Source organism: Rattus norvegicus, chromosome 19 (genome assembly GCF_021556685.1).
Source record: "Rattus norvegicus strain SHRSP/BbbUtx chromosome 19, alternate assembly SHRSP_T2T, whole genome shotgun sequence".
Taxonomy (NCBI): domain Eukaryota; kingdom Metazoa; phylum Chordata; class Mammalia; order Rodentia; family Muridae; genus Rattus; species Rattus norvegicus.
Genome location: NC_141552.1, coordinates 42,169,294 through 42,190,651, shown reverse-complemented (window position 1 = coordinate 42,190,651; position 21,358 = coordinate 42,169,294). Strand labels below are relative to the sequence as shown.

Sequence of the window (21,358 nt, the reverse complement as noted above, 5' to 3'; positions counted from 1 at the left end):
AGAATCAGTGATGTCTGCCTATGAGTAAACGTAGGTGCTCACTAAACACTAACGCTCTGCTTTAGAACACCATGAGTTACGGAGAAGCTGAGACGGACGGCCTGACGGTCTGAAGCCCACATGGTAGGAGAACGGACTCCCATAAACTTCTCTCATTTCCACATGTGAACAACATGCATGCACACACATACACTGCAAAACGTGTAAAGGCTTAAAAAGAAATCATTATCAGTTTACAGAGGGCAACTGTGAATAAATAAAGGCAGAATCACAGAGTGCAAAGCTGGACCTAAATCAACCATGAAAGGAATGGCTGCTCGCAGTCAAATACCACGCGGCCACATGTAATGTGCGGACTCGGACTGTCTTCCAAGTAGGAACAGCCGCAGCTACAAAATGTGCGTGCCAGCTCCACCATGGATACAGCTCCTCATCTGGTGAACGTCGGAACACTGATAATCTGTTTACTTCAGAAGGGACGGCTGTGCCGCGCCTTGTAGTAAGCAGTTTCCCAGTGTTCAAACACTATCATCTGTAATGACTGGACACATCCGACTTCCTTTACCTGGGTGTGAAGCCATCTGCACTAAGTATTAATGGTCAGTCAGTCTAGTTCTAAAATTCTAATTATTTTGCAAAGCTAATTTAATTTTTGTAACACTCTAGAACATTGCCATTCCTCTGGAAAATGTATCATGTCTCATCCTTTGGGGAGGTTATAATTCAGTAAATTTAAAAGCCTTTGAATAGCCCTGCAATTTCGTCTGTAAGTCACTGTAGCTCCTTCCTGTTTGAGGGCAGGGTCTCCTCATGTGTCATATGCCAGCATCCAACTGCTGTCTCCAGTTCCTTCCTGCTTGACTTTGCTGGCATGCACCACCACACCTAGCATCTAGTGGCTCTAGTTGAGAAATTTCACACACACACACACACACACACACACACACACACACACACACACACACACACACACACACACAGCCAAACAAATTTGAAATCTGAATTCCAAAGGAAATAGTTTCTTGAAAAACTTATTCATAATAAATCCCTGTCATATGAAACTTTTACTCCATAGCTTTTCCTTAGCAAATATTCTTTATTCCTTGGCTCTGTGGTAAATCTTTGAAGAAAACAAACATCCTTTACATATTCATTAAGCTCTTTATCTGGCTCATCTGCAGATCAATACATTTTCCTTAGAATACTGACAAAAGAGTCTGTATTTGGTGAGGTGGTTCAGTGTGTTTGCTGTGCAAGCCTAAGGGTCTGAGTTAACAGAGCCATTGCTCTGCAGTTGCCTCTGACCTCCACTGCTGTCCTAAGCACCACAATAAAAACAGAAAAAACAAACAAACAAAAAAAAAATAGCTCTTTTCCCTGCAGGAGAAACTGAGGGGCAGGAGGAACTGAGGAAGCAGAACACTTACATTCCTTTAAGCCCGTTTCTGTACGGCATGATCTGATAATACTTTGTACTAATAGGACACCATTTGCAGTTATAAACAACTGAGGCACAGCTTTGTAATTAAAGACAAAGTCTTTGGGGTTGGGGATTTAGCTCAGCGGTAGAGCGCTTGCCTAGCAAGCGCAAGGCCCTGGGTTCGATCCCCAGCTCCGAAAAAAAGAAAAGAAAAAAAAAAACAAACAAAAACAAAAACAAAAAAAAACCCAAAAAAACCAGGGGTCTTCTATATTGCAAATAATTGGCAATATTTCATACTACATGTATGAGTGGAAATCTATACATCCAGACTTAGGCGTCAGTACCCTGGAAAATGTGTCAGGTTTAAAGTTGGAGCGCTGGATTAACTGTGTTCCATACTGTCTGTCAGAAACGACACCTGTGCTTGCAACTCACCTGCAAATACAGTTTGTTGTCCTTTGTTATGGCATCCATGAGCTCTTTCTGTAGTGGTGGCTCTCCATTGACCCAGACGCCACTGGCTGGATTGTCACTGCGTACACCATTAGTTCTGCTTTGCTTTTTGTAGAAAAGCACGTACGCTGTGTCTTTTGGAAACCTACTTGTGATTTTCTGGACTGACTGAAATGAAGTAAATGTCACCCTGCTGTCATTAAATAAAAACCACTCTTGTGACATTTCCTTATTTTCCAAGTCCTGTTCAATGACTGTATTGGGGCTTTCTCCCCCTAATAAACTACTCTGGGAGGGTGTTAATGACAGACTTTCAGACTGGGGGCGCATCTGGTAGGAAGACTCTGTACCTGTGATGTTTCTGGCATAAGAATAGTAATGGCCACTTTCAGAGGACACACCAGAGTGCACAACAACAGAACTTAATAGGTAGGGCACTAATTTGGGGCAGAAAGCTTCTTCAGTCCCAGAAGGTTTTAATTTTTTAGCTAGGTTCTCATTAACATCAGTGAAGTCAGCATCTGCAGACCAACCTTCCGACAAGGAAGAGAGGGAAGTCCTTTTAACGGGCAACTCCAAAACCAGCGGCAGTGACACATTGTCTAAAATCTTTCTTCTCACGTGGTACTTCTGATCATAGGAGAATCTCAGGAGCGTAAGGATAAGGTACTCAGGCTCCTCTGTGATCTGCATAGTCTTCTCTGCATTCTGTAGAGAGGCACAGCTCTCACAGTAATATTGGTTCTCACCAGTCAGAACCTCGGGAGCCAAAAAGTAGTTCAGTAAGTCAGTCACCGAAGTTGTGCTCTCACCTCCTGGGTTCTGAGGTACATCTTTACTGACAAGAATCTTTGCAGATTCCCCAGGGACAGAAGAGTTTTTGGCACAGGGAAACTCAACAGGAGGACTGCCCAATCGTCTTTCATTCACAACTGAGTCACAAACAAAGGCAGCTGCTGCTGGGTTACAAACTACTGGCTCTTCTTCTGCGTCAGTGACACTGGTTTGCATTAGCCCATCATCTTGTGCACTGGGTAGCGAAGCTGGGTCTTGGAAAGACGAGTCTTCCACAGAAGGGCTAGGACAGAAGGCTAGCGAAAGATCTGTGAAGGCTTCCACTTTGTGTGAGGTACTCCTGCAGTTCAGGCAGCAGATGTGAGTCCGTAGTTTCCCTCCAAACATTTTCTCTATTAGAGTCTTCTCACTGCCACCTGTGCTAGGGGACTCTGAGGGCACAGCTACCTTATTGGTTACTTCTTGTAAACAAGTTTCAGTACAGCCCAGACCTTCAGAAGGCTTATGTGAGGACTGAATTCGTAAGATCTTTTCTTCTTCATGGAGTCTGCAAGAGGGTATATCATTACATAGCCAAGATTAATGGTATTTATGTTCGAGATTATACAAACATGTTAATTCAACCAAGTACAAAGCTCATAGTCGTTTTCTCCTCCCTTACTCAGGAGTGTGAACAGTTAGTAGGAAAGGCCTTAAAGAGCATGCTTGTTCTCCATTCAGCTCCCATCCTGTGCACTGTCATACAGCGTACACACACACACACACACACACACACACACACACACACACACACCCCTGCTCTACTGCTCTGTCTCACACAGCTCCCTGTGCTTGACATCTCAGCAGCTTAGCACCAAGAAACCAACACTACACTAAGGAAGGAGGACTAGCTTTACTAGTTGTTCATACTAGAGAAAGGAATGGACGCAGAAGTATACAGGTACTGTAGGTCTTATTATTAATGAAGAGGTAAAAAGACATCATAAAATACCAAGTCCTTAAAGTCTTGGCTCTTCAAGCCTGCTGAGGGCAGGCTTTGAAGATTTTATAGCCTGGTCTCACTTTCCATTCTCTCCCTGCTTCCCAACTGCCAGGCTGGTCTTAAACTCCTGCTGCCAGGCCTTCTCTGCCATGACAGACTAAAATACTCTGAAACTGTGAACCAAAACAAACTTTTGTCCTCTGTCTTGTTTCTGGCCATGGTAGTATTTTATCAAGCAATAGAAAAGCAACAACATACATACATACATACATACATACATACATACATACAATAAATTGATATTTATATAAAATATATAAAACAATATATCTAAAATGAATCCATTACAAATTAATTTCCAGCATTTCTAAGCAAGCATCATCGCTCCACACGTCACTGCAAGCGTGTATCTCCACAGACGACAGCTGGACACGGTACCTGCACTGCATCCTTCCTTACTGAGGTCCGCTGTTACAAGATGAAATATGTGAGGAAAAGCTGAGCTCCCACACATGTAGTTAAAAGGGGATTGGGCAGATTTGTGAGGTTTTGGCAGCCCCTTGGGAACTCTGCTGCTATATTTTTGTAACAGGTACTCTAAAGAGAAAGCATCCAAAGCGAACAGCAGACTAAGAACAAACACAACCTTATAAACACACAGCCACACGGGGCGCTTTAAAGATCAAGTCTGAAATGAGAATTATGGAAAGTAGGTACTAAGACAACTTAATAAACTTTAAACTGTTTGTACCTGTCCAGCAGAAACCTGAGGTACTCAGAGCAATCCTGTTGTGACCTGGGAGTAAACCACGGAGGTCTGGAAGCCTCAAAAAATATCCGAGGTGCGTATGCTTCCCTCTTGATTGTGCAAAGGAAAATGCAAAAGTGACTTACAGTACGAACCAGTGACTGGGCCTATAAAGATTTCTCCCATACTCCATTTTTACCAAAATATGCCAGGCACTGGTACAGTGCAGAGGCAGCATTTACATTAAGCAGCCATTAGATTAGTCATAATGAATTCTGCACAGAAGTGGAATCCCTGAAAAGCCATGGGAGCTGCTGACATGGAACCAAGCAGACAGGGTGCTTACACCTTATACTGGGACTCAGACATTTCACACTCCTGCCACAGCGTCCGCTTTTATCCCCCATGACATTCATGGCTCTGCGTCCCTAAGTTTCTTGAAAAAGACAAATAACAACCCCCCCTCCCAGAGTGTAAGAATGATATTAATGAACGTAAATGACGTGTGTGTGTGTGTGTGTGTGTGTGTGTGTGTGTGTGTCTGCTGTGTAGTGCAACAGGAACCGTGCATACTTACTTTGCTGAAAACTTCTGTCAGGTATAAGTTATACATGTGTGGAGTGGGAACATTTTGTTGTTGTTGTTCTTGGGTACAGTTTAATACTGTGTTAGTAGCACTATGACTGGCTTGAGACGTGCGTCTGTCTGAGCCTCCTGCGCCCAGCCCTGGAACACCGGCACTACAGACGTGTGCCACCACACCTGGCTAAGAGGCAGTTTTCATGTCCCTGGGTCCTGATGTTTATTTGTTAACATATTTCCCCAGGTGAATCATATCCTCTGAGTGTATCACCAACTCTAAGCCACCACAGCCATCTCAAACTCCCTCTCATTCTTTTCATTTCACTTTGTAAGAATTTATTCCAGCTCTAAAGACTCTCATTTCCTGACAATCGCACTGAGACAATGGCAATTAGAGTGAACCAGAACAATAATGATTTATGCTCTTTATGAGCAACACGTAAATTCTATGCATGTTCAAGCCTTAGCTAGAGGGTCCTCGGGAGCAGGATCCCTGCTTCATTCTCACTGGATGACACACAGAACCTCTGAATATGTCTGCTCAATGAATTTACCTAGAGGACCTATAGACCCCACCTCAAGTCGACTTCCCTGAATTAACTTGTGGATATAGAAGAATACCACAAAGTTTTAAGTTCAAAAGCTTAAGAGATCTGTGATCACAATAGAATACCTAAGAACACAGGGCAGGCCAGCTGTGGTGGAGCCCACGCCTTTAACGCCAGCACCTGGGAGGCGGGGCAGGCAGATGTCTGTGAGTCTGAGGTCTACAGAGTGAGTTCCAGGACAGCCAGGGCCACAGAGTGAAACTTTGTCTTGAAAAACAAAGCCATAACAAAACCAAAACAAAAGGACAATGGAGAAAAAAAGCCTAGACCACAATTACTTTGTGTTCATTATTATGTCAATATATTTAGTCTCTGTAAACCAACGAAACAAAACAAAATCCCAACCAGTCACTTCTTTTCCCTCCCTCCCTCCTTTTTTGTCTCTTTTTGAGACAGGCTCTTGCTACATAGCCTAGACAGACCCTAAAGTCACTGCTGAGTCCTGCCTCAGCTTTTTGAGAGCTGGAGTGGCAGGTGTGTGACATTAAGTCAAGCTTTAAAATTCTTTTTTCAGAAAGGAAATTCTTTATCAACTAGACTTCATGTGTAGTAGGTTTTACAACAATATGTCAGCATAGTAATCCTCTGCAGGGAAGGGAAGCAGGGAGAAGAGACATGGCTTCTAGGTGTCCAGGAAGAGTCCCTGAGCATTTGGAAGTGGATCTGTTTGTTACTTGGGTAAGACATGTATATAATAGATAGATATAATTATAATATATATATAGATATAATTATAACTGATAGATATAATTCTATCAGTTAAAACGATTCATTATGCTATGTAGTTTAAAGAACACAGTCATGCAGTTAATATGTACATATTACACACATAAATACTCACTTGTGTATGAGCCAAAAAAGCAAAAAGATGTTGTAATTTTTTCATTAAGGAATTACACCCATTTAGATTTAAAGATAATACTTGTCTTCTGAACCTGAAAAAGAACAAAATCTAATGTTATCTCTATACTCCTACACTTTTTATAAGTGAAGCTAAAGAAAGCTAGTTTAAGAATGGGTCATCCTCTGCGGTCCCTGACTTACAGGACAGCTCTTTCCTAACAAAGTTACTACTGCACTTTGTGTGTACTCAGATTTCCCCTCACCTCCTGAGTGCTGCATTACTGGTATATGCCACCACACCTGGCCCGTAGCACGCTCCTTTTAACTCTGAGGAAGGGAAAGAAATTCAAGTACTTCCTGAGGCTGTAGGAGGATCCCCTCGATCTGGAGTACCTGCCTGACATGGGAGCTGGGAACCAAACTCTGAGCCTTCTCTCTGCCACCATACGACTTCTGTTTTTCGTTGTCTGTCTATGTTGATGTTTTGACCAAGTGTCTGTCTGTAGACTTACATTACAAAGGAGGCAGAGTGACAATAAATGGATGGGCTCTTGCTACATGGCCTGGTCTAGATGCTATCATAGTTTTATTTTCTGGGTTAGCAAATATAAATTGGCTAAATATTAATTTTAACTTATAAAAACCAACTTAATGTTAATTATTTCAGAAGTAAAAAATATTCTTCCATCAAAACATACAAAGGGTGATCTAAACAGAGTAGGAGTGGGGCTGGAGAGGTGGTCAGCGGTTAAGACCACTGGCTGCTCTTGCAGAGGCCCTGAGTTCACCTCCCAGCACCCATAAGACACTCACAAGCACCTGGAACTCTGGTTTTGGTGGCTCTGGCAACCTCTTGTGGCTTCCACAGCACCAGGCACTAAAGTATGGTACGGACAGACACTCAGGCAAATATCAGCATAGACGAGGTAAAAATATGTCATATAGTCCCAGCACCCACGTCAGGCAGCTCACTCCAGCTCTAGGGGATCCTGCAGCCTCAGGAAGCACTTGAATTCCTTTCTCTTCCTCAGAAATAAAAGGAGTGGGCTACAGGTCAGGTGTGGCAGCACGTACCTGTAATCCAGGACTCAGGAGGTGAGGGAAAACATGTGTCTGAGGCTAGTCTGGGCTACCAGAGTGAATTCCAGGCCAACACTATGAGAGATACAAGCTATCTCAAAAAACAATATAGGAATAGCTAAAATCTGAAAAAAAAAATCACTCAAAAGTAAAAAGGGACTTTTTTTGTGGGTCTAAAATCTAGACAATACAAAAATTGAAGATGGGACTATATAAAACAAAAAAATATATAAATATAACACTATAAATTTGAGTCACATGGTTGGAAGAGTACTACAATATTACATACCTAATTTATATCATATGAAACAAACAAAAAGTCAACAGAGAAACACAGAAAGAAAATAGCTCATTTACTTGGTTGTGCTCTCAGTAAAGAGGGAAAACTTCTCCAATGGTCAGCAATGTTCAAGTAAGGACACAATCATTGACCGTGTTGAGTCTGGGTGTGGGTCTGTAGTCTATAATACAAAGAGCGCTGTGGCAGGAGGATTGTGAATTTGAGGCCAGTCTGGGTAAAACCCTATTTTCCTAAAATAAGAAAACAATAATAATACTCAATAAATTGTGAAAAGTTCAAGACTGACTGATTGAATCAAGTGCTGTCAGAGGCAGAGGCAGAGTCACAGATATAGTCCTATATAAAGTATATAAGGTCAGATTTGGGCTAGGGAGATGGTCCATTGGGTCCCCTCATGTCTCCAGCACTCATGTGAAAGCTGTGTAAGGTGCTTCTCCTCTGTCACCCCAATACTGTGGGGCAGAGACAAGTAGATTCTAGGAGCCTGCTAGCCAGCCAGTCTAGCTACAGAGAGGAGCTCCAGGCTCTATGAGGGGCCAGAAGGTCAAGAAGTGACTGAGGAAGCTATCCTGACATCAGCCTGTGCATCGAGGAATGTCCACACGGGTTAGCACTCCCCTCAATCCCTGTAGTGTGTAAGGGGAAATCATTTGGCATGTCCTTGTCACGGACAGTCTCATCTGTGCATGCTAGAGAAATGTCAACTATGTGCAAAACACTCTGATATTTACCAAAAGTATGGGTAAGGAAACGTGAGGCTGGCACGATGGCTTGGTGGGAAAGGTGCTTACCCCGTGGGCCTGATGATCTGAGCTTTAGTCCTGGAACCCATGTAAAGGTAGAAGGAGAGAACTGACTCTACACTTTTCTTCTGGCTTCTACACCTGTGTCATAGCACTCGTTTATTATGTCCCCCCTTAACACTAACAAACATAATTAAAGAAAAAAGATAAACACCATGTCAGGTGACTGACAAAAACAATTTCAACAGGGTTCCTTCCAGATGTACGTAAACATGTGTTAATTATATGCAACAGTTTTGTATTAGATAACTGTACAAAAAAGATCTAAAACAATGCACACAGCTGACATTTTTAGAATGTGTGCTTCTCGGTTTTTACAAGTTCTTTTTTTAAACCGAGCAAAATAATTTATGTATTTCCTAAGAGATTTTTGTTCTGAGGTATCATTATCGGTGGCCACAGCACTTTGCAGTTACAAGTGCTTTGGGTCTCTACTTTCCCTGATGGCTAGCAAGGTGACCTCTGGACTCTTCAGCCTTATATTTAATACCACGTGTGTCTACGAGTGCCCATTTACCCATTTAACAAGTTATTAAATGCAAACTAACCAACGAAACTCAATGGAACCCCAGATAGGTGGGTTTTATGGTCTGGGACAAACAACCGAGCACTAAAACCAAGCCCACACGTGACAGCCCACACGTGACAGCCCACACGTGACAGCCCACACGTGACAGCCCACACGTGACAGCCCACTCCTCTAGGAAGTGTGTAAGTGCTAACGCCTTCCATCTTTGGGTCAGCTCAATTGACACTATTTTTAAGGAAAAGTTGACAATTATTTTGTATCTTCAAGGACAATTTCTTCTGAGACAGAGCCTCTCATGTAGACACACACCATGCACACAGGGATCACAATGAACTCTTCGTCTTCCTGACCCTATCCCAAGTGCTGGGACTACAGATGCCCAACGGCAAGCCTGGCTTCATGAGGTGCGGGGGCCATGCACGGGCAGGCGGTACACTAGAGGAAGGCACTCTAGTGGCTGTGCTAAGAACCCATTTCAGGTTTGCTACATTCAAAAGAAAACGAGTTTGAAAAAAAATTCACAGGAATGCAAAAGAGCATGCCTCTTCTCATATCTGTTCAGGAACCAAGAGCTTGGCACGGAAACAAAGCTTAGGTTTCCTAAAAGCAAAAAGTCACAATATATGAATTTAAAAATACAGTGGGACAGTAGAACACTGTAGGGCACACAAACCCTTTGGAGTAGGTTCAGTCAATACTTTTGGTTACATTACAAAAGTCCTACTGATTAAAGATCAAACAGTGGGGGTTGGGGATTTAGCTCAGTGGTAGAGCGCTTGCCTAGCAAGCGCAAGGCCCTGGGTTCGGTCCCCAGCTCCGAAAAAAAAAAAAGAAAAGGAAAAAAAAAAAAAAAAAAAAAGATCAAACAGTGCACTGTAAATACAATGTCGATGAAATTGGTCAGAGTCTGTATGATGGTGTCCCAACCCTTCGAGGCATTAGAGTAGGTTCCTTTCTGACTGAGGAAACTGATGGCAATGTGAACACTGATGCTGCTTACACGTAGGTGGATGATTCTCCCCTCCTCCTGCCTCCGCAGCAGGGACGCATTCCTACTTCAACTCAGAAAGTTCATATTTAAACTTACTCTGTAGCCATAAACAATGCTTGTAAAACACTGTTCATGTAACACGTGTTTCCCAGGTTAATAAGACCAGTTTTCCCAGTTTCAGATTTTCCAGAAAGTCTAGACAAGCAAGATGCCAAAGCGTTGGATTGAGAAGTCCAGGCACTTTGATTGAGAATCAACTTAATCTTCTCTTCAGTGGGCTTAGGAAAATCCTAGATCATGAAGAAAACAACAGTTTAAACGTAAAGAGAAAGCGATAGTTTGGTTGAACAAGCCAACAACACAGTGTGGTCTTCCTGCTGGCGTTTGTGCTCTTTGCTCTCACTCACTTTATACATGACAGACAACATTCAATCCGTTCCTCAGAACATCACATGGCAGGCAGGGTGATGGCTAATTTCAACTGTCCACTTAAAAGCAAGGACAGTATAAACAGGCACAGTCTTTGGGATGTGTGAGGGTCTCTAGAGAGGAGTCACCTAGAGGGAGACTTCCCCTGAGTGTGGGCTGCAAGTCTTTCTCTGCATAGGTCCTTCTCATTACAGCTGAGAGTTGCTCATGTTACCATGACGCCCTCAGACTGTGAGGCACAGGTACCCTTCCTCCTAGTCACTTTATCACAGCAACCACAAAATGAAACAGGGACAAATGCCTCTCAGAATCTTGTTAAGGGCTTTTTTTTTTTTTTATTTTTTGAGACAAAAAACTCAATCTATAGCCTAAGATGGCCATCAACTCACAGTAATCCTCTTGCCTCAGTATCCCAAGTATAGAGATAACAGGCATAAAATATGATGCTTGTCTTAAAATACTTTAAAAGTTGACGGAATCAGGAATTCAAGTTGTGTGTGAATCACTTGTATTCCAATCCTATGATTAAAACAGATGATGACTCTGGCGCACCCAGTCCCAGCCCTTATAAATGCTGGCTTTTAGCAGTGATGAAAAGAGCGGTTACAGAATCACCCGGCTGTGAAAGGTAAGACTCAATGTGATGGCTGCCATCTAGAAAATTACTACTACACACCTTCCTCTTACTTAGTAAAGCAGGAAATAACGAAATAAAAATCTAAGTGTAAATGATTTCATGCCTGAGCAGGGCAATGGGCAATAAGGAATGCTGGGAAAGTAATTTTTGCTTAAATGATTGGCTTTCTAGATCAAGTGTGGTGGTCTGAAAGAAAATGGCCCCCCTTGGCCCATAGGGAGTGGGGCTAGTAGGGGTGTGGAATAGGTGTGTCACTAGGGGTAGGGTTTGAGGTCTCAGATGCTCAAGCCAGTTCTCTTCCTGCTACCTGCTGATCCAGATGAAGAACTCCAAGCTCCTTCTCAAGCACCATGTCTACCTGTATGCAGCCATGCTGCCCACCAGGATGATAATGGACTGAACCTCTGAACTGTATGTAAGCCAGCTCCAGTGAATGTTGTCCTTTCGAAGAGTTGCTGTAATCGTGGTGTCTCTTCCCAGCAATGGAAACTCTAAGTCATCAAGATCACCATCTAACGTTTACACCACAAAGGACTAACACTTTGAAATGGCATTTTAAGCTGCTTTTGTCTTGTTTGATTTTGCTGCTGACAGCTACTTGAAAATACTTTCCTTGGGCTAAGAGTAAACCCCTTGCTTCTGAGTACTGGAAATGGAAAACTATTAGTCAGCAGACATGGTGGTAATGAGGGAGACAGTAACAATCTCTCAAGTCCCTGGCAAACGCTTCTGTGCACCATTTACACAGGCCCAAAACCTTGTGATTCAGATGTAGTCCTCAGTCTGAGTTAGTCGGGAGGAGGCAAACCCAGCTTGTTCTTAATTTATCTTACGTGTATTAGTGAGGCAATGAGGCCTGTATATTGCTTTTGCTACATCAATATAATGATTACGTTGATATCTAGCAACTTCTGATTAAGCCCGACTGGACTCAGCTCTACGAGTGTTTGGCTATGTTCTGATTTTTGCAATCATCCATTTCTCTTATATTTTTGGTTGTGAGCCTAGCCTTTAACGGCTGAGCCATCTCTCCAGCCCACAATCATCCATTTCTCAACACAAATATTCACCACTTTTTAGAACCTATCTTTTATGAATTTGAAAATCAAGGTGACAGATAATTTAAATAGTAATTCTAAAAAACTTAGACATACGTAAAGTGTACAACACAAAACAATCAAAAGGAGGGAATTGAGCATTGCCTTGGTTGTAAGAGGACAGGTTTAATTGTCCACACCTCTGAGACTGATGCAGAACTGACGCCTGTATGCATCTTATGCAGAACTCCATCACTGACAATTTCTCTAACAGCTCATACATTTAAAGTGACAGCTTTTATTTGATGACACTACAGAATTAAGAAATGTGGTTATTGATCTAGCATGGTGATAGGAAATAAGAGATTATGCCCTGGCACTAATGAAACCACCGCCTTAAACACAGCTCATTACAGTAATGTAATATATTTACCGAATTTGTCCCTTATGTTGTGTGTAGCTCACAAAGCCGACATACCTTCACCGCCTCCAGAATAGGCTCATAGAGATCTGGAAACCCAGAATAATGGTACATCATACAGTGAACCAGCTCTGTTAACTGCACTAAGAAGGCTGTGCTGGAAGGCAGGCCATCACTTCTGAAGGAGTGAACCAAGTTAACTATATGAGGGACAATCTGAAGAGAAAACAGAGACAAGCATTCTTAATTCATACAAGCTGACAGAAGAAGGACATACTTTTCTGCGCGTTTAGTCTTTTTTTTTTTTCTTAAAGTCACACACTGTTCAATTAGCAAGGTAAATCTAATTTTTTAAGTCACATAACTGCAACTGCATTACAAATGTATCTTTTATTTACGTGTGTATGTATGTGTCTGTCTGAGTGTATGGATGTGTGCCCACTGAGGACAGAAGTGGGTGTTGAGCTCCCCTGGAGCTGGACTTACAGGTGGTTTGAACCGCACAGACGTGTGTGCTGAGAACTGACCTGGGGGTTTCTGGCACGCACTCTTAACCCCCGAACTCTGTCCCCAGCTCCTGTAATTGCATTCAATATGCTTCTCCTTCAGCTCAGCTCTAAAAACCATCTGTCTCCCACCAAGCCAACAAGCTCAGGTTCAACCTCTGGAACCTACAGTGTGGAAGAACTCACTCTAATTGTCCTCTGACTTCCACACACACTTAATGATGTCAAAGAAAATGATTTACAAGGGTCAGGGAGATGCCTCAGTAGGTAAGGTACTTGCTACTAAGCCCTAGGGACCTGAGTTTGATCCAGAGGACTGACTCCCGTCAACTGTCTTTTGATCTCTGTGTGTATGCGCACAATGCACCTAAAACACAAATGAAACGTACGTAGGAGTTTCAGTCACTGCTGCATTTAAAACACTTTCAGGTGAAAATGCTACGGTCATTCTATTGAACAGACCAATTGTTTTTTTTTTTTTTTTTTTTTTGGTTCTTTTTTTTGGAGCTGGGGACCGAACCCAGGGCCTTGCGCTTCCTAGGCAAGCGCTCTACCACTGAGCTAAATCCCCAACCCCGACAAATTGGTTTTTAAAAAACATCTTTTGTGTACCATGGCTCAAGCCTTACCCTTGTGTATGCCAGGCAAGTGCTCTATTAGGAGTTACACCAGAACCAACCAGACTAGTTAACAGAACAATGTTAACACTCCCACAAAAATAACAGTGATCTCTCCCCGCAACGGGAATTAGCAAAAGAGCTCCATCTAGTGTTAAGTTTAAGATTTCCGACTGAAAAATTAAAAAAAGCACACAGCAATGTATACTTCAAAAGTCTTCTGAAGTAACTTAAGTATTTACTAAAATTGTGTTCGGGTAATAACAGTCTTATCGGTTGACAAGCACAGGAATGATACCTTAGATAGATCAAATCCTTATTAACAAGACAGCCACTCCAAAAAAATAATGCTAATTATTGATAAAAATCTTAAAAATATTTAATACTGGTAAACAGTACAGTAATGCTCTTTCACTTAAAATCAGTCTAAATACCAACTCTTATACAATCAAAGATTTAAGACATAACCAAAATGAAAATTCTAGTTTACAGAAGTGGCTGATATCAAGATAGAATATTTTTTCAACTAATTATTAATCATAATTTGATACTGTATATATGTGTGTATGTATGTGTGTGTGTGTGTGTGTGTGTGTGTGTGTGTATGTATATATACTTCTGAACTAAAGGTGTCTCAGGTTTTGTATGCATAATACCTTTGTAGCTCCACATTCTGATAAACCGCATTCACAATTCTATCAGTGTTGTCTCACCAAACAGTACTAAGAGCAGCCAATACTGGTCCAATCAGCTCCCTTTCTTGCCACTGTGGCCCCAATCAGTGGTCAGATTCTCCAGTTACCAGTGATTGCTGTCCTACACTGTCTGGACTTATTCTGTGTCAATGCATTAAGTCACACTGTTTGTTCTATGCCATCTTTTAAAACCTCAATTCTATTACAGTTAACTGATGTGGTCACACTACAACAGTGTGCATAGTACCACACCGTCAGCCACTAGGTCCATGTTCCAGAATTGGGGGCCGGAAAGGAGGAGGCACAAAAAACACACAATTTAAATTTATGATTAAATATAAATAAATATCAAAATCTCTTGGCTAACTCATGCACATACATTAACATTCTACTTACTCTCAATCCCCACCCTCTCTTGAATTTTTAATTTTATGTACTTGAGTATTTTCCCTGCACGTAAGCCATGTGCCTGCATGTGCTCACAGAGACCAGAAGAGGGCATCAGGTTCCCTGGAAGTGGAGTGACAGTCACCTGTGAGCCCTGTGTGTGTGCTGGGCATTACGCAGGTCCACTGGCAGAGTAGCCAAGCTCTGAACTGCTGAGGCACAAATCCATGCCTCCCTAGGATCCACTGATCCCTTCTCAGTCGGCTTAGGACTGTGCTGTGCTCTCATCAGCTTCCCTCAGTACCTGTGGCTGCCTGGAGTGTGAACATTCTAGTGAGCTTGTTCTTTTGCTACCATGTCTGCTTTCCTCCCTCCTTCCTCCTCACCCTGAGGATACAACCCAGGGACTCCAGCATTCTTGGAAAAGTGCTCTATCACTGACAATGTCCTACATTTCTAACACATCTCAGTGACAATTTCATAAAGCTAAAATCTGTCACTTTATTGCTAAATTAGTCTGAAATCCAAAATTACTTTGTTTTCTCAGAGGTGAAGGGAGAAGATGAAAGAGAAGGACTCTGAAAGTGAACTCAGAGTTTCAAGTCTTCCGAAGCTCTTCAGTCAAGAGCCGGTCTTTAGAGCAGGCTGCAGTTTTGTCTGCTATCTATCACACTGTAAATGGGCACTCACATCTCCAACATGGACATCAGACACCATCCTTCCTAGCAGCACAGACTGCTGCACAAGCAGGCTGATGATGCCTTCTAGATGCTTCTGAGTTAGATTAAAAAATATTTATTCTGCTTTATGCGTATTAGTGTTACCTGTATGTATGTGCACACATAGGTGCAGACCCAAGGAGATCAGAAGGTGTCAGAGCCCTGGGAACTGTAGTTAGATGGTTGTGAGTCACAGTGTGGCATTGTGAACTGAGCCTGGGTTGCTCAAAAGTGCTCCTAACCACCGAGCTATCTGTCTAGCCCCCAAATTAAGTATTTTTAATATGTGAAATTAAATGCATTTAGAAATTACTACAATACTCATTAAACTACTTGAGAAAAATACATATAACTTATTTAATTAATATTTTGCATTTTTTTCTTTTTCCACTTTAACTATGTACCACAGATCTGTCTAAAATGGGTTTTTACAAGAGTATATGAAAAGCAGCCTGTAATGTCAGAACTTGCTGTTTACTCTCAGATCTCTAAACACAGAATGTAATGGATGACTACGCTGCTCCTCCCAGGTTACTGCTCACACCCACCTACCCCACACAGAAAGAACCCTGTGGAGTTACTTGGAGTCATGGCTAACTTAGCCACCAAATGTGAGCTTCATGACTGGATCTCCAGGCTATTTTCAGTTGAGCTTTGCAGAGAATTCACACAGTATTAGGTCTTGATTTTCAGGCTTTACTTAATTAGATCAAAAATTTCAAATTTCAAACCTGGCTGTTTCTTAAATAGGTGATTTAAAACTGCTTTAATCCAATAGCCAAGATTTTAGTTAAGCATTTCAACTTTGTTACTTCAACTTCCTTTTTCAGAAAGAGATAGAAAACCAGTACAAAAGGTAAGGAAGTATCTTTCTTCTAACAAACTGTAGGAGGAATGAGGTCTCAGTAGAGCCTGTGTGATTTTCCACCCAGGGTAAGGAATGGCGACAGTGTGAAAGGTGATATGTAGTAATTCCCCTCCCACAGCTTTTGAAAAGACGCCTTTACTCAAATGTCCTGTACATGGTGATGTCAGAAGACAAGGACAAATGTTTCTTCTTCTGGCGCATTTTGTTTGTAAATTAGTTAAAAACAGAGTAATCTGATAATAAAGAATTTTCTGGTTTCACCATCAATGAGAGCAATGACTACAGAAATCACTCATCCAAAATATGAAATGAAGTCACTCACTGGCAAGGTTTCCTTGAAATAAAGTCTATGAATTCCCCAAGGACGAGGCACTGGGCAGCCCATGTGAGCCCACAGTGCGGGTGCTGAGGCCGCCTTGCTAGCACAGCATGACCAAGAGGAGCTATCATGGTGCATTAGTGTCCCTCAGGGAAGGGATTGTCATGATGCATTAGTGTCCCTCAGGGGAGGGCTACTGCTGAATTTATTCCCGTAAAACACACTCAGACCCTGGAGAATGCAGATAACCCCGTGATAGTTTCCTCAAACAGATTCCCAATAACGTTCTGTCATTTCTCACATGTGGTAACCAACAACTGCAGTCAAATCAGAGCCAGCAAGCAGCTGGCTTTATGTGGTTGGTAGAACTGTGACCATCATTAAAGATGGGGTTGGAGGGCTGAGAAAGAGGAGAAAGCCCTACGTCCACAGCTAACTTGTTTCTGTGCTTTCCTGAGCCATCGCCTGTAGCTTCTGCCACCTTGACCCCGTGTTGCTGCTGTGTAAAGGCACTCTGTAGTGACAGCTCCCTCTACAGCAGTTACTTCCAGTTGCTGGCAATGGTTGTGAGTGGGGCAGTTTTGGTGAAGTATAAATTTTCTCAAAATATAGTGTTTGTCAGGATATTCTACAAACTCAATTTGTTAAGAGTTTATGAGGTTACACGATGTATTATAAAGCTAACGTACAGTCTTTTCATTAGACATCCAATGTGAGCTACATTAGGAGAACAGGTATTTCCAATTCAGACAGCTTGCACTGTACTTACCACATGGAATGCCTCTGGAGAATGCTGAAAACTAAGCAGCATATGAGAGAGGACTGCAAGAGCACCAGGTCTCACAAGAGGAAACCAAAGTCGATTAAAAACCTGCGGAAGGAGACACCATCCTCAGAGTTCACAGCTAAGTATTTGTGAGCCCTTCTCTACAGCTGACAGCTCTTTACATATGTCAGTGTCCCTCTTTCTTGAAAGCCCTATCATAGCACATTATTAGAAGAAAAGGAAGTAACAATAGGATTGAAATGAAAGAGAATCTAGTGCTCTAAACAATTCTCAAAATTCCCACAGTAAGTGAGGACACACAAACAAGGTTATAGCCATCTGGGTCACTATCTGTTCTGTTCACTCAGTCAGTATTCACTGAACAGTCACTGTAGGTCATATATGGCTCACCACTAAGAGGACATGTACAAGATAACAAGAAGAAATAAACAGCAATGCATGCTGAAAATACAAGGTAGAGCACAGTGACCAGCAAACACTGGGTAGCAAAGGATTCTATCATTTTAAAGAGGGTGTTAAAAATAACCCAGAAAAGTGTGATGGCTGAGTGTAAACTGAAGGGACATCAGCTCAATACAGAGTTAGGACAAGAGCATTTATGAACAGACAGACAGTATTGCAAAGGCCCCAGGCCATCTAGACTGGGGCAGCAGACAACTAAGGGCAATGTCACTGAGGTCAGGGATGAATGTGAGAGCATGTGGAGAGGATGACAGAACACAGCCACAGGAGCTCTTGTGCACACATACAAGGGACCAAAGACAAGGGGCAAGGATGCTGCTGAGTCAATGTGACAAGTGATGATGACTTTACACCAACAACGGGGAGGTGATGGGTTAAAGTGGTAGTAGGACTCTGGGCACTTAAAGTTAGTAAAATGTACAGGACAGTGATTGAGAGACAGGAAAAAGAGAAGAGTTGCTCCAAAGACTAGGGCTTAAGTGAGTGGCAGCTATTTAAGATAGCTATTTATCAAGAGGGAGAGGACCAGGTTTGGGAGTAAAATGTGAATGATATGAATTTAATATTTTCGAGTATTGGCTACTCACTTCCTGAGTTAGTCAGAACATGCATCTTTGAAATGTATTTTAGCTTTCTTTTCCTGTAATAACTTTTTATGGAAAAAAACCCCACAAAATTCAAAATACCTCCACTAACCCCTCCCCCACCAAAGAAAAGAAGAAAAGCAAAAGACTAAGATCTGAGTTTAGATAACTGAATAAATATGTGATGATTTGAATCAAAATGTCCCCCATAGCCATATTTGAATGTGTAGTCACTGGGGAGTGGAGCTATTTGAGGGTTAGAAGGATTAGGAGTGTGTCACTGGGGATAGGCTTTGAGGCTTCCATGCCAGGCCCAGGTTCTGTCAGTCGGTTGGTCAGTTGGTCGGCCTGCCTGCCTGCCTGCCTGCAAATCAGGATGTAAAGCTCTCAACTACTGCTCCAGAGCTATGCCTGCCTATTTCCAGCCATGAAGATCATGGGCCAACCCTCAAAAATTGTAAGCCTGACCCAATTAAACACTTTCTTTTATAAGAGCTTTTCTCGGTCACTGTCTTAGGGTTTCACTGTTGTGAAAAGACACCATGATGAAGGCACCTCTTATAAAAGAAAACATTTAATTGGGATTGGTTTATAATGGCAGGAAGTAAGGCAGAGACTAGGCAGATATGATGCTGGAGCTAAGAGTTCTACATCTTAATCTGCAGGCAGAAGGGGACTGTGTCTGGGCAGAGCATGAGCACAGAAGACTCAAAGCCCCCTCCCCTCCGGCACACACTTCCTCCAACAAGGCCACACTCCTTGGGTCAAGCATACAAACATGTGTGTATATGGGGACCACACCTGTTCAAATTACCACAGTCATGGCATCTCTTCACAGCAATACAATAGTAACTAAGACAAAATTAATACGTAATTCAAGGGTAACGAACTAAAATATAAATCCATTATGCCTTAAGATGGACACCTTATTAGCAATGAACATCTTAGTAAGAGCATCAGTGGAAGGGGAAGCCCTGGGTCCTGCTAAGACTGAACCCCCAGTGAACTAGACTGTTGGGGGGAGGGCGGCAATGGGGGGAGGGTTGGGAGGGGAATACCCATAAGGAAGGGGAGGGGGGAGGGGGAGGGGGATTTTTGCCCAGAAACCGGGAAAGGGAATAACACTTGAAATGTATATAAGAAATACTCAAGTTAATTAAAAAAAAAAAAAAAAAAAAAAAAAAAAAAAAAAAAAAAAAGAGAGATGGACACCTTATTTAAATCCATGCAGCACCTATGGTTACTGTATGGTATAGAACACTTGCCACAGTGAGTATGGATTAAAAAGAAAGTGGACTAAAGATAAGTTAGAACAGAGCCTGAGATATCAGTAAAAGTAAGAGCAAAGAGGGCCTAATGTCCTGGGAATAAGTAAAGATAGTGTTTTAATGAAAGAGTGACTTGGCCTAGGATGAAGGTTAGGGGTGAAGCTTGCCTAACCTTGGGCTGGATTCCTAAGCACTGGGGAAAAACCAAACCCCCGCAAAGAAGTGCTGATCAATTGTGTCCTGGGTTGGCTACACAGAAACCAGAGTCTCAAGGCAGGTAGAGTGCAGTGCTAGAGGTCTGACAATTTGCATGGGAAGCCCACGGGAGCCAAGTGTGGTGCTAAATACCTATAACCTTTCTATTTGTGAGGCTAAGGCAGGAGGATTGTGAGTTTGAGGTCAGTCTGGGCTCCATAGTGAGACTGTCTCTAAAAACCAGAAGACTGAAACAAGCATCATCATAACCAACAACCGAGAAACAACAAACGTAAACCGTTTGAAAGCTGCAAACTAGTTTCAATTGACTACCTGTTTCACTGCCTTTTGCCCCCAAACCTATTTAAAACAAAATGTAAACTAGGAACACACTCAGAATTCTACGCACCCCAATGGGCTGGCCCACTTCTACTCACCAGTTCTATTTTCAGCAAAGTAACATCTATCAAAATAGTAAACTTCTGAACAGCTGCCAGTCCCTTCAGGAGAGCAATTACCCATGTATCCACATGCTGAGCCAATGGCCAGGACAGCCAGTCAATCATTCTGAAACAAACAAAACACATTTATCAGTATTTAACATTAGTTAGGAGTTATTGTAGCAAGAGTCACAGTAAGTAAACATTCAGTTTGTGACTCAGTATTTACTGAGCTTATAGTAAAAAGTAATGTACAGAAATGAATGTCACAGTAGCCTGTTTGAAGTATGTTCTGGTCTTCTAAGCTGAGTTTCCTTACTTAATTTATTCCCATATCACTGTAATAAATGATCACTTTATTATAAGTGCCAAATTTCAAATGGATGTTTGATATAGGGATATCAAAAACTTGTTCAACAGGAAATATTATAAGGAATTCATCTGATGTATGAGTATCAACCAAGATTTTGCTTTTTGGTAAGCAATGCAATGAAAGTCACCATTGAAGAGGTACACTGAATCCTGAAGCAAGTAGATCTACACATCTTTCGAATCCTATACACAACGACGACAGAAGAAAATCTCCAATCTTTACACACACCGCCCATGCAAATATTCTAGACCTGTTCTCCATTACTGCGTATTTCCTTCTTAAATATCAAGCCACTTAATGGAATAAGACAAAATCGTCTGGGTTCTGGTGGAGCTGCTTTCTAAAGCTAGATAAGCAGCACATTGAAGACCAGCACAACTCTTTGGAAGGCGGCCAGACTGCATGTTTATGAAACCCGATGAAGCAATCTATTTAGATGGACTAGATACTAATAAAAGAGTAAGAGAAAATTCTCA

At 42.1% G+C, this 21,358-nt stretch overlaps 1 protein-coding gene across 5 annotated transcripts in view; it reads right to left on the bottom strand.

The window, feature by feature from the left end:
• Usp38 (ubiquitin specific peptidase 38) overlaps positions 1-21,358 on the bottom strand; it is a 31,443-nt gene that overhangs the window by 1,857 nt on the left and 8,228 nt on the right. The window contains exons 3-10 of one of the 5 annotated variants that reach the window (XR_015643351.1): positions 20,507-20,636; positions 17,543-17,644; positions 12,720-12,878; positions 10,235-10,428; positions 7,872-8,045; positions 6,433-6,526; positions 4,405-4,511; positions 1,859-3,218 (exon numbers count right to left, since the gene is read on the bottom strand). Coding sequence is in view for 4 of the 5 variants with exons in the window: in NM_001107418.2 (NP_001100888.2) it covers positions 1,859-3,218; positions 4,405-4,511; positions 6,433-6,526; positions 10,235-10,428; positions 12,720-12,878; positions 17,543-17,644; positions 20,507-20,636 (2,146 nt within the window). In the remaining variant the exon portion in view is untranslated. 5 annotated transcript variants of the gene reach the window in all.